A 20,509-nucleotide genomic window follows, 5' to 3' on the forward strand; every position below is an offset into this window, starting at 1 on the left:
CAGCCTAGGGGCTGGACAGTGTTCCCACTGCGTATAATTTTCAAAATTTCTAAACGTATTTGCTTTGTGTAGGAAATGCGTGCCATAATGTTGATAGCAGAATTGCTCATCATAATTAGCAGTGTCTAAATACAAATCCTCAGCATCAAATGCAGCATAATATTTCAAATCCCTGATGACAGTACGGGCATCAGCACTCCTTTGTGGCCATAACCACAGAAAACGTGTGCACGAATCCACTGCAACCAAGATGTACTTGTACGCAGTATCAGAGGTGAATGGACCGCAATGATCTAAATAAAAACACCCCAGTGGTTTATTAGATATGTACAACTGAGTCTGTGGTGGGCGCGCAGCAGTTGAAGGTTTTATCTGCTGGCAAATGTCACAATTAAGAACATAAGCGCGAGCTTGTTTATATAAACCGCACCACCAGTAACATTGTTGTAACAGAGATACAGTAGCTGCAACGCTTGCATGGGCTAACGCCATGCCCTCTTGAGCCGCTAATATCAAAGATGGTCTGCAGTCCACGTTGGGAATCAATCTGTCACCAATGTCGTTAATCCTCACTAACGGGACGTTATCAGGACTTAAGCGATAATGGTAACGAGAAGGGAAACCTCTCGGGTAATTTGTTCCCTTCTCTGTAGCAGCAATAGCTGCCAAGATGTCATCATCGATCTTACTTTGTGATCTTGTAACTGCTGCTACTAAGTATGTTGCCACTGCTGTTTTTGCTGCCTCGTCAGCTAGGCTGTTGCCGACAACATGGACACCAACTCGTTGGTGACCAAGAGTGTGAATAACATTCACGAGAGGCAGATGTTCTTTAAGTTCCGCCACTCAAACCCAAAGCGTTTTATGCTTAATTGTGCCACCTTTGGAATCACGGTAGTCATTTTGAGACCAAAAATGTAGATTGTCGTTGTAAGATTGAACACAATAGAACGAGTCACTCACTATAAGGGTAGTGACTCGAGGATCAGCAAACTCCAGTGCAAGCACCAGAGCACGAGCTCCGCCAATTGTGCGGTACAATCACTCAATGACTGCGTATGCACGACATTAGATTGGAATTCACCATTCACGAAAGTACAGACCACAATTGCGCAGGCCGCTGAATAGGCATGCTTTGATCCAGTCGCCGGTTGTGCAGAACCGTCAGTGTAAATGACACAATGGTAATCCTCGAGCGGGCGCAAAGACAGAGGAGCTGGATGAACGAATTCATACTGTAATAACTCCTGAGTCAGCAGAGCTGTGTCAAAGATATATGTGACGTCGGGCGATGTCAAGGAAGTGGCCCATTGTATCCACCGTGGAGGCAAAGCTTTAGAATTTGGTACACGTGCTTTCGTCACCACCTCAAGGGCAGGATATGGTGTCACCACCAACATGCGTTTTCCATGCGATAGCGCTCGTTCTTACAGAATCACCATCTGCACTGCCGTCAAAACTTTCTCAACAGTGGAAAATCGCAGTTCAGCCAAAGTGTACAGGTGCGATTTGTAGGCAATGGGGACGGTGTCGCCCTCATTGAATGTTAAGTACGTGAAACCCACTGCGCCTGGGACAATTCTAATGACCAGGTTAGTGTGGTTATCACGCGTCAGTAAGTATTTTGAAGCAAGAAGGTCAGCTTGCAAAGACTGCAATATAGCTCAATGCTCCGGCAGCCAGCATGATTTGGAAAAAGTAGGTTGTACAAAGGCATAAAGCGACTTGATATGCTGGACATATTCAGGAATGTAAGTGCGACCAAAATTCAGAAAGCCCAGCAAAGATTGTAATTTCTTCAGTGTCGTAGGAGCACGTAGGCATGCGCATTTCTCTAGGAAGTGCGGAGCCAATCCTCGACCTTCATTGTTGAGTTTGTATCCCAAAAACAACACTGTATATTCCGCAATGTGAGACTTCGCAAAGTTGAATTTGTAACCGAAGTCTGCAAAAAAAAAAAATGCGATCAACGCGACACAGATGCGGCCATAACTCGTCTTCTGTGAGATAAATATCATCTACATACGAGTATGTATCAGGGTCAATGCTCTCTAACAGAGAGACCACACGAGCATCAAAGACACCAGGGCTGTTCTTATAGCCCATCGGTAATCTTCTGAAATATTTTTGTTTGCCGCCCAAGGTAAATGCTGTCCATTCACTACTAAGAGAGGACAGGTTATGGCTGTAAAAGCCGTTGGAAATGTCAAGTGTGGTTTTAAACCGTTTTCTCATGAGACTATCGACGAGAGCCGAACTGTGGGTATTCTGTACTGCGCATGTCCGGCAATGAGAGTTTAAATGCCGGTAATCCAAAACCAGGCGGTACGACCCATCAGGCTTCGTCACAGTGAATAAAGGATTATTCATTGGCGACACACATGTTTCAATTACACCTTGATATTCCAATTGTTCAAGGATAGTCGCGACGTGAGGTCTTGCTTCGTGACGCATGGGATATTGGGGTTGTGGCTGGGGTGTGGACCGCAACGGAATCTCATGGCTAGGGGACAATTTATCTCAGCCTACCTGATTACGATACAAAGCCGGTGCTAGCACCAGAGCCCACTCCTCGGCAAACTTCTTAGCTTGGTCCTGTGGCACTGTGTGCGCAAAGGACGGGAGGATCATCTCCTCCCCTCTAGGAGCGTCTAAAATGAAAGCCGGGGGCCAGTCTGCCTCTGCTAATAGAATATCATACGAAGAGGTCAGATTATCCCAAAAAATCCCTTAAATCGTGCGTTGTATGTCACCTTCAATTAAAAGGACTATATTATACAGTCTGTCAGGGGGAGCCACTCTAGTGTCAGCAGTTTCTACAATTATGAACGTATCAGTTGCTGTCGCCACCAGATATGGATGCAGTGCTTGACGCACTACTGTAACTTCCGCCGTGCTGTCGAGCAGCGTTAGTGCCCATGTCAGGTTCTGAAGCTGCGTCCGCACTATCTGTGGCACACCTCGCTGTTAGTGCAGCAACTTTCTTCTTCTGAAACGGGGGTCGTTGACGTGCAGACTCGTCCTGCTTGCCTTTGCCATCAGTCTGACGGGGTTGCTCACGACATTGGGCACCCCTTCCTTTCCCACGGTCTCTGCCACCGGACTGTGAAGCCGATGTTTCCTGTGAAGAACGAGGAGAACGTTGTTCAGAAACCTGAAACCTATCAGGTGACTAAATACTAGATCGATCGCGCAGATCATATGTGCGTTCACTAGACGACTGGACGGGTGAGGCAGGACGAGACCCCTGTTTCTGTTGCTGCTTCCCCTGTTTCTTTGCCCACCAATTTTGTTTAGGAAAATGTGGGCGTTCGTCTTTACCAGACGAGCTCACCTTAGTTTGCTGTACTATATCAGGAATTATCACAGTTGGTTTAACACCTAAGGCACTGCGGCCTATGGTCCTATAGGCTTCCGCATTTATTTTAGCGAACTCATTAGGCCTGTCGATTTCGTCCATGCGGTCCAGCTTATTAGCCACTTGGAACTGCATGGCATCGCCTTTGAGGTTGCCCATGACCATGGAAGCAACCACATCAAACACCCCGACAAGCCTCATTCCCAATTCAACAGCAGCCTCCGCTCCGTGATTCTCTTGAACACGTTTAATGACGGAGGGTAGTACAGATATAGACAGAGTGCCGAAGCACTTCGAGTAGGTCGCGGCAAAGACCTTGCCCCAGTTTGCACAATCGGCCATATCTGGGACCAAGTCCTTCAGCAAACTAATGGTGAGAATCCTGTGTTTCTCCACAGGAGTGGTATGCAGAAAAACCGCCTCCAGTTGGTCAAATTTCTCAGCAAGCCAATAAGGCAAATCATCCTTATTTTGGGGGAGCTTGCCCATCACCGAATTAACCATAACAGGACTAATAACCACCGCGTGGTGGTCCGTCGGTTGTCCCGCAACAGCAGGTGCCCCCACCTGCACGTTGCGTGACACGTACTGCACCAAAGCCCTATGTACTGTAATCAGGGCTGTGTGTAGTACTCGCAACTCCGCCACCGCCACCGTGAGATAGCCGAGATGAGGCGTAAATCCGGCCAGCACCGGCCATGTGGCCCCTGCAATAGACAACGGGCCCATTCTATCCGGTGCAACCGCATGGGGAAGGGCGCCATTAAACCAAATGGTATGCTGCCAGGCAGAAATAGGAATTTCTTGTGTCCTATATGGTGTATTGACTGCAGGTAGCTGCGTGGGAGTAAAGGAATGAAACGTATCATCGTCTGCATCCACCGCCGGAAAAGTCACCCAAGAGTAAAACAACTCATACGGGTAGGACGCATCAGCGCTCACCACAAAAATAACATCCCATCATCCGGCACCCCATACGTCGTCAAATGACGGTGCAGAGGTGCACGACTATGTACGGCAATGTCAATCGCCATAAGGACACACCAAAGAGTAACAACGATATCAACAGTAGCACTGGGGTTCAGAAAAAACCTTTTTAATGATCAAGCTTGAAAGAACCTATTAGTCGAGACACAGGTAGGTTAAACCCGTCACTCCCGTTAACCGGAAACAAGAGTGAGGGTGTTGTGGACTAATATAAGCACTACTAAGGCGTTTCAAATCAATCGACCAAACGTTAGGTGCGCCATGTTGCAGGGATTCTGCTTATGCACAGAACTATCCACAGGAAACCAGGACCTCAGTGAATTGTGGTGTACCAAAAACTCACCTCAGAACCCAGAACCCCTTATCCGACCAGCATCAGTGTCCCATTCGTTATCCGAGTTTTATCTCGGCGGTCCCAATGTATAGACAACCCAGAACAAGCGACTTACAGGCACATGCATCAAGCACAAAACCGGTCGCAAACGGGCAGATTCTCAGAATCTGCCCCTTTGCGACCGGTATTTTAGCATTTGGGATGCATCATCCCAAATGCACAAATCGCTATTTAAGGAATCTCAAAATAGCGATTCCATAAATAGCGATAGCATTTAAGGAATCCCTAATTGAGATTCCTTAAATGCAATGCATTACAGTTTTAAAAATAGCGATTTCGCTATTAGCGTGAGCAAATTACCATGAAGCTGGACTTCATGGTAATTTGCGAAAACTTAGAAAAATGCACTTATTTGCATTTTTCTAAGTTTCATGTTGTGCACACACATGCCCTTAGAGCATGTTTGTATGCAACATATGTGCAGAGTTAACATACATGGGTGCAATAGGGTGTCATTTTGACACCCTTGCACCATCGAAATTGCGGGAGCAATTTGCGAGTACCTACTGGTACTCGCAAATTGCTCCCGCAATCTCTAATTCATTCCTATGGGCCTGGAGGCCCATAGGAATGAATGGGAAGACATTCCTTAATTGCGACTCGCAATTTGCTAGTCGCAATTAAGGAATTTGTGGGAATCGCTATTTCTTTAGCGATTCCTACATGCATAGGGTTTTGCTATTCCTTAATTGCGATTCCTTAATAATCGCAATTAAGGAATCGCAAAACCCTATGATGATGCATGTGCCTGTTTGTGTATTCTCAGGAATGGTGGGAATCAGAAATACCTGTTCGTAATTATTCTCATATCAGTCCACAACAAGAGTAAACAGAGACACAGTAAAGTTTAAAGAGTTTATTTTATAAACCTTGTGTCCTAGGATGCAGTACTTTGGCTAACATAAGCAGACAAATGATTAAGATCAAAACCATCAGCATAGTTACAATACCATAGAAAATGAAAGGAGAAATCATAATAAAATGACAGTGGATAACAGCCACCTTCCTTTCGCTAGTAAACTAATATTATTATTATTAGACTAATAGAAGGTCCCTAGGCTTGAATGGGGAACCCCATACCGTAAAGATCAGCTTAGTGGAATCACATCACAGGATCAGGTAGACTCTGCTCCTGGGAAAGCTCTTCTTCCGAATGTGTCTAAAGCATGCAGCCTGCAATATTAAAAGCACTCGACTTTCAGGTATTTGCAGCTGCGTGCGTGTTATGGCTAAATAGTGGGCCGATCAACCTGAACCCAACAACATGCACCGTCTAGCGACCCAGACTGTTTCTTTACACAATGTTCAGACCAAGGTCGCAGCTCACTGTTAGGGATGTGAACAACAGACAGTTCTGATGTGAAGCAGAGGCGAGCAAGCATTTCTTAATTAATAACATGTAACTACAGTGTCGTGTGCAAAAGCAGCAAAAGTGGCAAGATGGCTTTCTAACATCTAACACGGTTGTGCTAACTTAGTATTGTACGTATATAAATAGCAGTCTTCACTACACCTCATGCTTAAGCACTAATACACCCACATGGCCATGCTTGTCCCACTGTCTTATCACTTTCTGCTGTGTGGACCTTCCCATGTAGTGGTCGTGAAGGGATTTGACAAGCGTGCATCTGGATGAGACTGAGGTTCCAAGGTGGCAGAGAGTCTGTTGTCTTATCTCGCAGTCATTCCCTGCCTGTAGATGCTCTGCTTACGGACTGTTAAAACACTATAATTATCTACTCACAAACACAGAGGGCCAAATCAGAAAACACGTCTGACTGGTGATCTTTCATTTCCTTGGTGATAAGTAAAGGCAGTACTTGCTCCAAACATCTTTTACCACCGTATTGATGAAACAGAATTCCAGAGGTGGTACATTTGTTGAGTGACATTTTGTTGTGGTGATGATGTGTTCTGTTGTTTTCTAAGCTACTGTGTTTTTGTGCTGCGTTATTGCCATATGAGTTTGTTGTGTTGTACTGCGGTTGACTGTTTTGGTGCGCTTTGTCCTGTTCTGTTTTAACTTTGCTATTATGTTGCTTTCCATATGTCACTCTGTTATGTGCTGTTGTTTACTTTAGATATACCAACAGATGTTGCCATATTTCAAGCCAAAAATAGCACATGCCTTGAAAGTTCCTATGACAAGCCAGTATATACCACTGCCTAGGGAAGAAAAATGGCGCTACTCCAGCTCTTCAGCTATTTAAGACACCAGTTACTGTCACTGGCAGTTTCATATGAGGAACAGAAATGTGTAATTGATGCAATGTGGGACTTTATAAAAGAGACTTAGGGCCAGATGTATGACCAGTTCGTTTTGTGAATCGCAAATTGCGATTTTTAGCGACTCGCAATTAGCATGTTACAAAATGAAATGTACTAATGTGTCTCAGACACATTTAGTGATTCGCAATGGGATCACAAATGACCTACCTCATTAATATTCATGAAGTAGGCTGCAATTTGCGACCCATTTGGAATGGCCTGTAATCGCAGGGATGGTGGCCTGCTGGGGCCAGCAGACCACCATGTCTGTGATTGCTTTTTAAATAAAGCATTTGTTCTGAAATACAGCCAGTTTGCATTTATAAAAGAAAAATAAAAAGTTTCCTTTTCTTTTTTTAAGAGTAGGCAGTGGTCCGTGGGAGCACTGCCAGCTCTTTAAAAATGTTGGCACCAACATTCACAACAGGGAACGGGGGCCTTTGTGTTAGCAAATGGGTTACCAACTCCTTCACTGAGTGGATATGATGGAATGTTTTGCGACTGCATTCAAGTCGCAAAACTTTCATACATGCCACTGCAACTTGCTATTAGGAAGGGATGCCCTTGAAATGCCCCCTCCTAATAGAGACTTGCAGACAGCCGTTTTAGCAGTCGTTAGCGGCCCAATTCTCTATTTGCGACTGCTAAAAACAGTCACACATCTGGCCCACTATGCCATGCCTTATATTTTCTTCAATGTTCAAATACTTGAAGGAATTTCCCCCAAATGTTTGTAATATTATGTTTGCACCGGAATGGCACCTACATGTGATGCAAAATGTTGTTTTGAGCTGATGAATCAATGCTTGTGTTGCTTTGCACTTGACTGGCAGCGCAAATGTTTCTGCTAGACTGCACCATCACCTATGCAATATACGTGATTTGGAACTGTTGTTACGAAATTTAATTGGCACTGGTGCAATATAAGAAATCCTGTCCAATGTCCTCAATACACATATAATGTATCAAACAAAGCATGGGAAACAAACAACAGGCCTGAAGACATTCTAAGATGTGTTTGTTGAAGTAGTCCAAAAAGATTCAAGCAAAGGCAAAAGTTGAAATGACGAGCAGCTTCACCGTACATGATTTTTACATGAACATAATTCTCTTACTCTGGATGGTCTAAACCTTTCTCGCATGACCAGGTGGGTGCCACATATGTGGTTTTCCACCGGTGAGCCGTCACACCATGAGAAATAACCACCACCTTCCATCGGAAGGATACCAAGGCTGCTGCTCCATCTATCGTTCCTCTGAGGTTAGCTACTCCTTCAATATCTGCTCTTCAATTCACCAGACGCAATGCACAGTGGACATTCGGAGTAGTGTGAAATGGTTTTGAGTAGCCTGCGCCTACATGCCTTCCAACAACGTTTGAATGGTCAACACACACAGATATTTTCAAAAGTGATTATCACAGAAAATGGGCTAATGGCCATTTGGAGCAAAGGACAAAATGGTTCAAAACTGCCCATATCTATAATGTAAAGAGAACACAGCGTTTTGTGGAGTCTTACACATCTAAGCCCAATGGCTTAAAATAAATGCATGTGTTGATGGAATTGTTTTTGTATTGCGTGTATTCTTAGCTTCAATTTCAAGAAAGAACCACACAATTTACTTCAATGATGGTTATGTCTGAACACTAACTTACTCGTGGATCTAAATTTTTGTAATAAGATCTACCAACAAAATGCGGCGTTACCCAATAACAACAGCAGGTCTTGGGCATATGACAGTTTTGTGACTAGGCGGCTATTGAACAAGGGGAGAGGGTGGTCATTGTATGATAAGAACAATCAGTGAAGTGTGTTTCTGTATTCATTAAAGTCCTTTCGTAGACCCATGCAACTATGGCTGAAGAAGAAGCAAGGATGCAGCTACCATGCAAGGCAAAGCATTCTAGCTGTGTTTTATGAACACTCTGGGCTTGTACTTTGGCCTTCCTTGTCCTTATATTTTACGAGTTGGAGTAAAATTATTCTTACAGTATTTTTACAATATGCATTGAATCCAGCAGATTGCAAGTCCCTCACCAACATCTAAGACAAATGCAATATTCCACAAGATTCCACTGAAAAGCATCTGCCACTCAACGAATTCCAAAGAGCACAGATAAACATGCTGATAGCAACAAATACCACCATAGGTCTTATTGAACATTTGTGAACACATAGGTTCAGCAACGTTTCCATTTGTGGTCTTTGTACCCCTCCCAGATGCATCAACATTTCTTCTTAACAAGTTAATTACGTTGGTATAAATATTTTTTTTCTATAGGAACAAAAGATGCTGCCTGAATACATTTCATAAAGAACAACTGATGGGTAGAATGCTGAACAATGTCAAACATTCACCCCCAGATCGGGCCTTAATCCATCAGTTTTTTGCGCACCATGCCGTTCCAGTTTTGAACCAACCATATGCAAATCAGCCTTCACTCTAATCCCCATGGGAACAGTCCAGCTCGAACTGCCAGGCCAGGTCCTCCCTGGACGGGAAACAAGCATCCTGTGACTGGTTTTGGGGTATCACCCCTCATCAGCCATGCTAGCTTGACTCCAGTAGCATGAAAAGCACGGGACCCTTTTCTGGGCATACCCCTCCCACTTCGGGTGATAAATGCAATAAGAACAATTGATGGATGGAATGCAGAACAATGTCAGATATTCAACTCCGGTACAGAGATTTGGGCCTAAATCCATCGTTTTTTTTGTTCACCATGGCATTCCCTAATGCCCTGCTCCACATGGGAATAGTCCAGCCCGAACTGCCAGGCCAAGTCCTCCTTGGACCAGAAACGAGCATCCTGGGACCGGTCTCGGGTTATCAAGGATGCTTGTTGTCAGGCCAGGGAGGGCCTGACCTGGCAGTTTGGGATAGATTGTTCCCATGGGGAGCAGAGTCAAAAATGATTTACACATGGCTGGTTTCAAACTGGAATGAAATGGTTACCAAAATAACGATTAATTTAGGCCCAGAGCTCTGCACTTGGGTGAATGTTTGTAATTGTTCAGCATCCCGTCCATCAATTATTCTTCTTGCAGTTGTGGGAAGAGTAAGCCCAGATATGCGTCCCGTGCTCACTGTGCCTCTGGATTCAAGCTAACCTGGCTGATGAGGGGTAATACCCCAAAACTGGTATAAGGATGCTTGTTTCTAGTCCCCATGGCCTGGCAGTTCGGGCTGGACTGTTCCCATGGGGAGCAGGGTCAAGTCTGATTTGCTTATGGTTGGGTCCAAACAAGGGTGGTGTGATGAGCAAAAAACACAATGGATTAAACCCAGATCTGAGACTGGGGGTGAATTTTTGATTTGTTCAGCATTCCATCCATCATCTGTTCTTTTTACTTTTGTTGCCCTAAGTGCGCCGGGTATGCCTAGACGTGGGTCCCGTGCTCACGGTGCCACTGGTTTCAAGCTAGCATGCATGGCTGATAAGGAGTGATACCCCAAAACCGGCACCAGGATGCTTGTTTCGGTCCAGGGAAGACCTGGCCTGGCAGTGAGGGCTGGACTGTTCCCATGGGGAGCAGAGTCAAGCCTGCATTGCATATGGCTGGGTCCAAACTGGGGTGGTGGACTGGGGTGGCATGGTGAGCAAAAAAAAGATGGATTAAACCCAGATCTGTGATTGGGGTTGAATGTTTGATATGTTCGGCATTCCGTCCATCATATTTTTTTTTTTTTTTGGATACATTTCATGGCATAAAACAAAAACAGCCCTGCACAGAAACTGAGTTATGGAATCTCTCAGCAAGAAAAGCATACATACAAAGAGCAATACAACTGGAAAACCTCTTATATGTCACCTTAAGATGCAGGATATGAATTCTCTGTCGAATTCAAGGTAATTTGTTGTTTTGAGGGCTACACTTGCGAGCATCATATATTCTTAAAACAGCCCGCAGCATGGAAGCAAAGGACCTGATGTAGAGCCCGGCGGATGATTACTCCAGCACAAACGTGGAAACAAAGGTCTGATTTAGAGTTTGGCAGCTAGATACTTCGTCACAAATGTGACGGATATCCTGTTCCCCTTATTACAAGTGCATTATATCAGGTGGACGGGATTTCCATCACGCTTGTGGAGACTTCTGAAAGTGCTGCCGGTCTTTCCTCTGTTCAACATTCAGCCTATGCTGAAAGATAACTGCTGTAATTGCACTTTATCTCGATGACTACCCTGAGGCAGGTTAATTGATTTGTTACAATGAAATATGCCTTTTCCTAGCTCATTAACGCAGTGTGTGCCTCTAGGTTTGATTGCTTACATTAAACAGATACCAGGCGCATTAGCACAAAAGAACATGTACAAATTAGCGACAAAATCCTAATCTCTACCAAGCTTGGCATAAAGAGGGCACTCCACCGTGCTGTTGACTCTCTGAACATATTTCAATCTGTAATTCAATGGAGGGTGCAATACCTTAAAATGGCCGCCATGGTTTTGCTGGAAACAGGCAAGCTGTTGCTGAATTTTTCATCTGGCGAGGAGGACTGGCAGGAGTTCCATTGACCTTTCTGAGTAGGCCGATGCCTTCCATTCTCTTTGCCAGAAGTAGGAGGCGAGAGTGATCCAGGATGCTGAGTAATTCTCTGATGAGCATCTCCATTTTGCCTGAATGTGACACACAAAAATCATAAACAATACTTTTCCCTCTTTTGCTATTTCTCTTAAAGCAGTATTATGTGCATACACAGTGATGGGTGACCACGGATCCCGACTGCACACATTGCATTCAGATCTGAACTCTACGAACAATAACAATGCTTTTTCATACAGTGCTTCTGTTACATGTAAGTGCTGTAAAGAAACAGATGCTACCATTATAAAATTTAGAAATATCTATTTACCTACCTCAGAAGGATGGAAGGCTAAGTCTTTCCTTGGTGACATTTTGATTTGTGACTTTTGGATCACTGCAGATATAAAGGGATCATTAACTCGCTGAGTTCAAACCCCTATGTTTCCAGTCTAGGGCTTTTGTCAACACACATCTGTAGTGTTATTACTGGTTGTGTGTATTGCGCACAGCTGTGCGCGATACCTGTTCGGTGTTGCTCAATGTTGTTATTTCTTGAATGTGTCCCGCGCATGCAGTGGACACTAACCAGGGTTCAAATAGCATCGCGTCAGACTCACCTTCATACTTATTTCAACATCCCTTGGTGACACTGGTACTAATTTCAAGAAAACTTCTAGACTAGTTGTCACACTTTTTGAAGCATTACATAATAATGCACAGCTTATTGAAGCAGTGATTCCCCTTCACACCGAGGCCCTCCACTTACTACACATATTGCAAGATTATCTGATTTTATAGCACCCAATACTGGGTGGAAAAAACTTGCAACCTCAGATACATTTCAGCAGGTCAAACCAGATGATATAAATAGGGGAAATACTGCCCAGTAAATACTGGGCATGCAGATTTTGTGCGGTAAATCCCTATTTTAGGGAGAAAATTAAATTTGCATGTAATGCTATTTATCGCAAATGATACATAACATGCCCTCCCCCTCGGTATCTATAAGGTGTGATAGATATCGCACCTAAGACATGGCCATTCATAATAAAGGCATAATTATGTTATATCCAAGTTGATAAATACTGCATGCCAAAAATATTTAGTTGCCATAACATTCTTGGGGGAGCCACTGTTCATATAAGCTTATAAACTAACCATCATTTTAAAAAAAACATTTTTATTGAAAAGGAAAAAGCAAAAGAAAAACATAAAGCAGCAATGACATAATAATGAAGTCCGCAGCACATAAGTACATTGTTCAACACAGTTGAAATCTGGGAAGCATCGTTCAAACCCCTCCATTTAGCCATATTATTGTAGCAGGTATACCCATCGAATAATGCACACATAGTGGGGTAAATGTGAGAAACAATATCTGCGCCATTCTTGCTTGATACGGAAGTGATCCCCTAGTCAATGTCAGGTAAGGGCACATTATCAATGCCAGAGATATCCAGCAGTCTCTGCCGCTCACGTCGTAGTTCCACAGTAGGGGACAAGCAGACACTACCCCTGTATCTATTCCAGTTCCCCCATTTATGATCCCATTTCTTAGGGCAACTCCTATTTTTAAAAACATCTTTCTCAGCGATCATTGCTCTGTTCATGTCAGCTGCCCAGTCGCGAAGAGCCGGGACCACCCCCACTCCCCATTTCTGAGCGATATTACGTTTTGCAATGACCCACCCCAGTGAGTCCCATGTTTGCTCAGTTTGTGTTAGATCAGTAGCCTCCCAAATATTTAGGAGACATAGCTGGGGGGAAGTCTTCAGCGCCATGCCGCCTGCTCTCGCCGTCTGTTTTGTGACCTTGCTCCAATAGGACTGTGATGATGGAAATAACCATAATTTTAATTGGATCTGATTTAAAAGCCCCCAATAACACTAATTATGACAGTTTTTATATGGGGAATTGATGCAGTCTAATGTCTAAAGTGCTGATTTTGGAATCTGGAAACCTGGGCACAATCTCAGCGTCAGCACTTGAGTGAAAATTGTGTGCTTCTAGGCAAATAACTGTGCCTAAAAATGCATATATGTAAAACTAAAATGTAAACAAATAACAGTCCCCAACAAATGTAAATATGTACAACTAAATTGTAAGCAAATAAATGTGCCTAAAAAATGTACATATGTAAAACTAAATTATAAACATTAGAAATGTAACAGTGAAACTTAAAGATATTAATCCCCTCTTTATGTACCTGTTCTTGTACAGTCTGTATAATGTACAGTGCTACACACTCTCCACCTTGGTTTGTGCTAAATAAACACTAGTGTATACATTATATGTGTAGCCCGTATATAATGGGTGATAACAATACTGATTACCTATTAATATTCTTAATTACCTAGCTCTAATACATGATTCTAAGTATATTTGAGTTAATGTAAATATATATGCATCAACATTGCATGTGACACTTATACAGACCACATCGCAGCATGACATGCTTCAACTGCTCAACATATGAAAACTTCATTCAAGGTTTTTATTGGTAGCCAGGATAATCAGCTTTCCTCATCTTCATAAAACATACAGTTTGCATTTTCTTAAGCAAATAGGCGTGTCATGCTGCAGGATGACCAAATCTTGAGAACCAAAAACCGGGACATTCTGGAAAAATGGAAGAAGGACTACCATTTTTCATCCACGGAATGGCGCAGAATGACAGCTCTCATCAACATAGGATCACAGAAGATGCATTAAGAAATGAATAAAATGTTATTTCTACAGCCAACATCAAACATATTATTTAAATTGCTTACTTATAACAGCTGCTAACTACCACTGCTTTCGAACCGTGATATGAGCCAAAATTGCCGAAATGTGCATGACAGCTAGTGAAAACCCGGGACTGTCCGGGCATAGTACCCCCAGGGGCACCCCGCTTTCCCCCCTCCCCCAAATTAGGTTACCCAAAGAAGACACAAGAAACAGTTGTAAATGGGTAACAAATGCTGCAGGATTTCTTACATAATTCCAGGATATGTAATAGGTGGGTTATCTTACGGGCGATCCAAGGGCAGGCGGCCATCTACTTCACCTGCCCCGCCTGATGAGCCGGGCAGCACGGGAACGACCCGCAAGTGCTGCCCCCCAAGTGATTCTTTTTTCGATCACGTGCCGTTGAAATTCTACTCACACCCCCCCTCTCGGGGCGGAGCGTCGCATAGCAAGCCCCCGGTTGTTCAGGCCCACAACCGCCCGCAGGCCTAGCGGGGCGCCGACCGGCTTCCGGGACCTCTCTGGAGGCTCCTCGTTTTGGCTCAGGCACCACGTGGTGCCGCGCAGAGGTACCCTTTGTACCGGCCTGCTTCCAGATCGCCCTGTAACTCCGCCTGCAACGAAAAGAAAAACATTAAAACGTTCAGCCAAAAACCCCACCCCACCACACCACGCCGGGTAAGCGGTAGGGAGGGTAAAAAGGCGAGGTGGGCGACAAAGAGGTCGCCAGTGAGGGTGGGGGAAGGCTAAATAGCCTTCCCCTCACACCTGGGCCCGGAAGTGACGCGCCTTGCGCGTCACCTCCGGCCCCCGACACGGAGGGGGGGCAACAATCAGGATCCCTGCCCCCGCCCCCCCCGAAGGAGGGAGTGGGGAGGGGTGACCGGGGCCCCGGGGCCACTAAGGCGCCGACCGCCGAGTGGCCCCCTGCGGGGGCCGCGGTCAGCGGCATAGTACCCCCAGGGGCACCCCGCTTTCCCCCCTCCCCCAAATTAGGTTACCCAAAGAAGACACAAGAAACAGTTGTAAATGGGTAACAAATGCTGCAGGATTTATTACATAATTCCAGGATATGTAATAGGTGGGTTATCTTACGGGCGATCCAAGGGCAGGCGGCCATCTACTTCACCTGCCCCGCCTGATGAGCCGGGCAGCACGGGAACGACCCGCAAGTGCTGCCCCCCAAGTGATTCTTTTTTCGATCACGTGCCGTTGAAATTCTACTCACACCCCCCCTCTCGGGGCGGAGCGTCGCATAGCAAGCCCCCGGTTGTTCAGGCCCACAACCGCCCGCAGGCCTAGCGGGGCGCCGACCGGCTTCCGGGACCTCTCTGGAGGCTCCTCGTTTTGGCTCAGGCACCACGTGGTGCCGCGCAGAGGTACCCTTTGTACCGGCCTGCTTCCAGATCGCCCTGTAACTCCGCCACAGCCCTGGAGGCGGCTAACCGTCGCAGCCAGGGCCCCCCACCAACCTAGCTCTTTACCTGCACCCTCTATTCACCAATGCTTCGCTTAAATCCAGTAAAAACAGGTCCATGCCTATTTGGGAGAGGTGTACTCCATCCAAGTCGAAGTACCCCTTTACATTCCCCCGAATCATCTCATGGCGAATAAAGCCCAAACCCCTTTGGGCGGGACTCAAACCCTGTGAGATCCCTTATAACCACAGGCCCAAGACATACCAGTGAGCTATAGCTCCTGGATTGTAGATGGCCCCATCTATGTCCCCAATCCCTAGACGCTATCCCAATCGGATAGGGTCTGTTGAAATAGAGGGGCATGTGAAGATGTGCGATAACTATTCGCCCCCCAGCGGGAAGGTTACACCTATTCACAATCCTGGGCCTGCCCGCTTTGACTATTATGACGAGAAGGGTTACTTAACATTTGTACAGTCCCCTCAGATAGTTAACCTGGGGCACAGGAGTGCACCTCACTGCCAGCGCGTGACCATGGGCAAGGGGCGACTCTTGCCCCTGCCCACCATCCCTTATACCTTATAGGAATTATGCCCCTACGGATCCCTCAGTGATGATCCCTTAGGCATACCAGCTTCGGGAATCTGTTTGGCTTAAGCGTTGCGCGCTGTCATAATGTCCCCTTGTGTTTGCCCCGCTGACACCCCAGATATTGGGACAGCAGCACCAGTCTCCTGCAGCTGCCGTACGCGACCAGTGATTCCGGTGGGGGGTGCCACCAACCGCAATGGTCCTCCAAGCATTACGGAAAGCCCATTTTTACCTGGGCCTCTCTCCAATTGATGGTGATTACACCCAGCTGAAGGCCAGAGGCCCGCCTAAGGAGCCTATGCACTTGTTTTGCTACCCGGCTCCCTTGTGGGAGGGCCACAGAGTTAGGGCAACGCGTGTGCTCCCAGGGCACGGTGCTGCTGGAAAGCAGATATCTGATACTCACACGCTGGTACCTTATCTGTTGCTAAATGCCCTACTGCAGGAAGTTTCCCAAGAACCGTAGACTTCGCGGTCCCACCTAACTTGATCCCATCACCTGGGGGGAACCCAGTGGTGGCAGGACCTGAATGGTAACTCCATCCCGGCGTAGCTATCGCTTATTTGTGCCGCCGAAGCAGGCAATGCCCCCTTAGTCTCAAGTTCTACCCCTAGAGGATAACCTTGGGAGCAGACAAGTCTGTGGGAACCAACCGGAAACTTTGGTGCAAATACCGGCCCTATTCTGAACGTAGCGAGTGCTGCACGGTCAATAATGCCCTGATGCCCTGGGGCTCTATGTGGTCTTTACCAAACTTTGAACGACCGCACACTTGCTATATAACAACCATACCACTCCTCCTGCAGGCCTAACTCTTGGTTATGGTGCCCAGCTCAGTGTTCTGCAGGCCAATCGGCTCAGAGGTAAACCACGGGTTGCAATCCGCTCGCGAGCGGCGCACCCGCCACCACTTGGACAATCACGCCGGTAACCTTGTGCCGTGATTTAGGCCCTAGTGATGCGCTATGTGGCGACCACTTATTCTTTTGCCGCTATGTCAGAGCGTCCCCGAATTCAATGCGATTGGGGCGCTGAGCTGCACCCATATCTAACCCATCTAGTGGCTCAATCCAGACTTCCTTTAGCCTTAGATAATAACTACCATTCTATCTCGGTTGCGTTGCCCTGCCCGACTAGGCACCCACCCGGGTGTCTAGGTTACAGTTAGATATGTGTGAGTTCCCCATGTCAGTGACCGTTGAAGGCGGCCCACATAAGCATGTTGGCGGGGCCAGTTGCGGGCTTAAGCATACCTCTTTTAGACTGTCGGCAGCGACCCGTGTTTAACTGTTACTAACATGGCAATGACAGTTCTACGTTAGGACTATCCCCACACTGGTCCGCCCTGCCCAAGGACTGATGCACCTGGGAGGGCGAGGCCGTAAGCAATGGGGGTGGGTAACGTGACAACAATGACAAGCGACCCAAGCCCCCTTTCAGCAAAAGGTTGGAGACGAGCGACACGTGGTCACGTGTGGTCAGGATCGGACTGCGCGACCCTTACTGTAATTAGCCCTCATAAGTCGCGCGAACTCGACCCCGTACTTACACAAGCCATCACGGGGAGAATAGGGGATTCGTACCATATAACACGATCGCCGTGCCCGGCCACACGAGCACCGCACCCGATTAACCCTTGAGGAGCGGGGGGGATTAGTAATACCCGTAATCGCGTGATGTGGACAGTGCATGTCTTGGTATCATGTGTCCGCCTTATAGGAAGCCTGCAATTACATGATGAATAGTTATATCGCGCGAACTTGACCGGAAGGCATTGGAGCACTTTAACATGAGCACCGTATTTATATTACCTCTTCAGGCAGGGGGGTTTACGACATTCATACCATATTACCCGCTCCCCGACCGAACCGCGCGAGGCCCGCACCAGATTCTCCATTGAGGTGCGGGGGGTTTATTAATGCCAGTAATCGCGTATGTGAGAATTGCATGCACTTGGATTATTTATCTGCTTTATAGGAAGCCAGCAATACATGTTGCATAATTATATAGCGCAAGCTGAAGGTGTTGGAGCGCCTTACCTGAGCACCCTATTTACATTACCCATTCAAGCACGGGGGGCTTACAAGATTCGTATCATACTAAACGATCCCCGAGCCAGGTCCATTGCGCCTGCCGCACGCAGCCCACTGCATGCCCCCCCACCCTCAACGGCAGCGTAGCCGACGGGAGGGGGGGCGATAACCTTAACCAGGGAGCGCCACATGTGTTGCACCTCCCGCGATCAGCGGGGACCCAGGCAGCTCCCAGCCGTGCAGTGCTGGTGTTTTGGGGCCGTGAACCCACGCTAGTCTCCTACGTGCTCGAGTATATGGAGCAAAATCTTGCGAGCAATGCATGCACTGGTATCATGGATCTGCCTATATAGACAGCCCGCAATTACATGTTGCATATTTATATAGTGCGAGATCGACCTGAAAGTATTGGAGCACTTTACATGAGTGCCCTATTTACGTTACACATCCAGGCACTGGGCGCTTAATTCAAAATACAATATTACGTGATCGAGTGTACCAGATAACACGAGCACCGCACCCGATTATCCAGTGAGGTGCGGGGGGTATACTAATGGCCGAATGCGGACGCAACCCCGCGGGCCGGAACTGGTTACCCTAAACCAACAGCCAACTCACAGGTTACAACGCCTACCTCTTGCCCCCGCTCGCCCCAGCCGCGTGGAATACCGAAATTCCTTCAAACCTGTACTGAGCGCGAAAACCCTAAAGCGCCGGGCACTCGCACCGCCCATTCCGGAGCAGGGGGGTGTCATACTGGCCGAAATCACCGAGGATGGGGCGCACCACGAATGCAGATGGGCATAAAAGGATGGGCATGGCCCCCATGCGGACCACCCGGATTCATTTGCTTTTTATGTCAAAATGAGCGAATAAACTATAACTACTACTTCTACTAGTCCCTTTGCAGGCTGACTCGTCAACAGTCTGCATTAAATCACAAAGTAGAGACTGTTGATTTCACCCACGACCCAAAAAATGTACATCTTAGCGTCCAACCATCACATCATAAAAGTTGAATATTATGCATGTGCAGATGCAGATTTAAAGTGTATTGGGTTCCGAGTTGACAAGAAAGATTACAGCGATGTCACCTTCTATGCAGGCAATCCTTGGTCACCCCCTTTGCACAGCCCTTTCAGCGCCTTATATGTGTGATGGTACTAGTGTTTGAACACTACGCCCTCTAGCTACCAGGTTTGCATTTGACGTTTTAGTTAGGTAGGCCAGAAACCAGTGTAAACATCAGAAAAAGTGGGTGCAACATAAGTGCAGAACCTACTCTCCTACATGCGGACTGGTGCCCAGTGCCCATGAAGGCATGAATTCCTCTGGCAATCTCTTGTTAAGGATATCTAAATGACTGCACACAAACCAGTGCTGCCGATTTAAGCAAGAAACAAATCCCAATACCCAACAACATTTGGGTGCAAGAAATATGCCCCATAATACATAAATGCAAGAATGGTCTGGACTGAAGTGTAAAGGCCCAACACCAGCAAAAGTAATTAACGTCTGAGTGCATTTAGCATGCCCCAAGATGTAGCACAATTTAATATGGTTTGGGTGCACACAAATACCCCATCCCCAGTAACAGAAGTGTCTGGGTGTAACCGGTAAATAAAAGCAAGAATGGTTTGGGCGCAAAGCAAAAGTGCGGTTAGAGTTGCAGAATTGCTGCCCCGAACTGGAACTGTAAGAATAGATTGAGATACACTGAACATGCCCCATCTCAAGTAAAGGTAGGTAACAAGGCCAAAACATTAACCTACAGAAGGTGCAACCTCAGATCCCCGACGGTCTGAATCCAATGATATCTCAAACGTATGCTATCACGGCATAGACAATGCGTGCAGGCAGCAGTTCAGCATAGTAAAATAAATATGCGTACTTGGCATTTTTTTTTTTTTTTTTTTTTTATTATAATGCTGCATATTGATATAGTGCGACTCGAACCGCAGGTATTGGAAATGCCCACAACACCTGGAATTCCCAGGCGGTCTCCCATCCAAGAACTGACCAGGCCCGACCCTGCTTAGCTTCAAAGATCGGACGAGATCAGGTGCATTCAGGGTGGCATGTCGGTGCGGACCGAAGGCTCCAACGCGGAATCAGCCAGAACGCAAATGTTCTGGAATCAGCCAGACCGCAAATGTTCTGCACATTTAACAGCGCGGTCTCGACCCACTGCACTGGA

At 46.5% G+C, this 20,509-nt stretch overlaps 1 protein-coding gene and 1 pseudogene across 1 annotated transcript in view; both read right to left on the minus strand.

Moving 5' to 3' along the window:
- The window catches only part of TMTC1 (transmembrane O-mannosyltransferase targeting cadherins 1), a 1,415,052-nt gene that overhangs the window by 1,208,483 nt on the left and 186,060 nt on the right, over positions 1-20,509 (minus strand). The window contains exon 5 of the mRNA XM_085652351.1: positions 11,440-11,631. Coding sequence (XP_085508477.1) covers positions 11,440-11,631 — 192 coding nt within the window. The remainder of the gene's footprint in view (positions 1-11,439; positions 11,632-20,509) is intronic.
- On the minus strand, positions 20,284-20,404 carry LOC146854934 (5S ribosomal RNA; annotated as a pseudogene).

Source organism: Triturus cristatus, chromosome 4_1, assembly GCF_964204655.1.
Source record: "Triturus cristatus chromosome 4_1, aTriCri1.1, whole genome shotgun sequence".
In the NCBI taxonomy this organism is placed as follows: domain Eukaryota; kingdom Metazoa; phylum Chordata; class Amphibia; order Caudata; family Salamandridae; genus Triturus; species Triturus cristatus.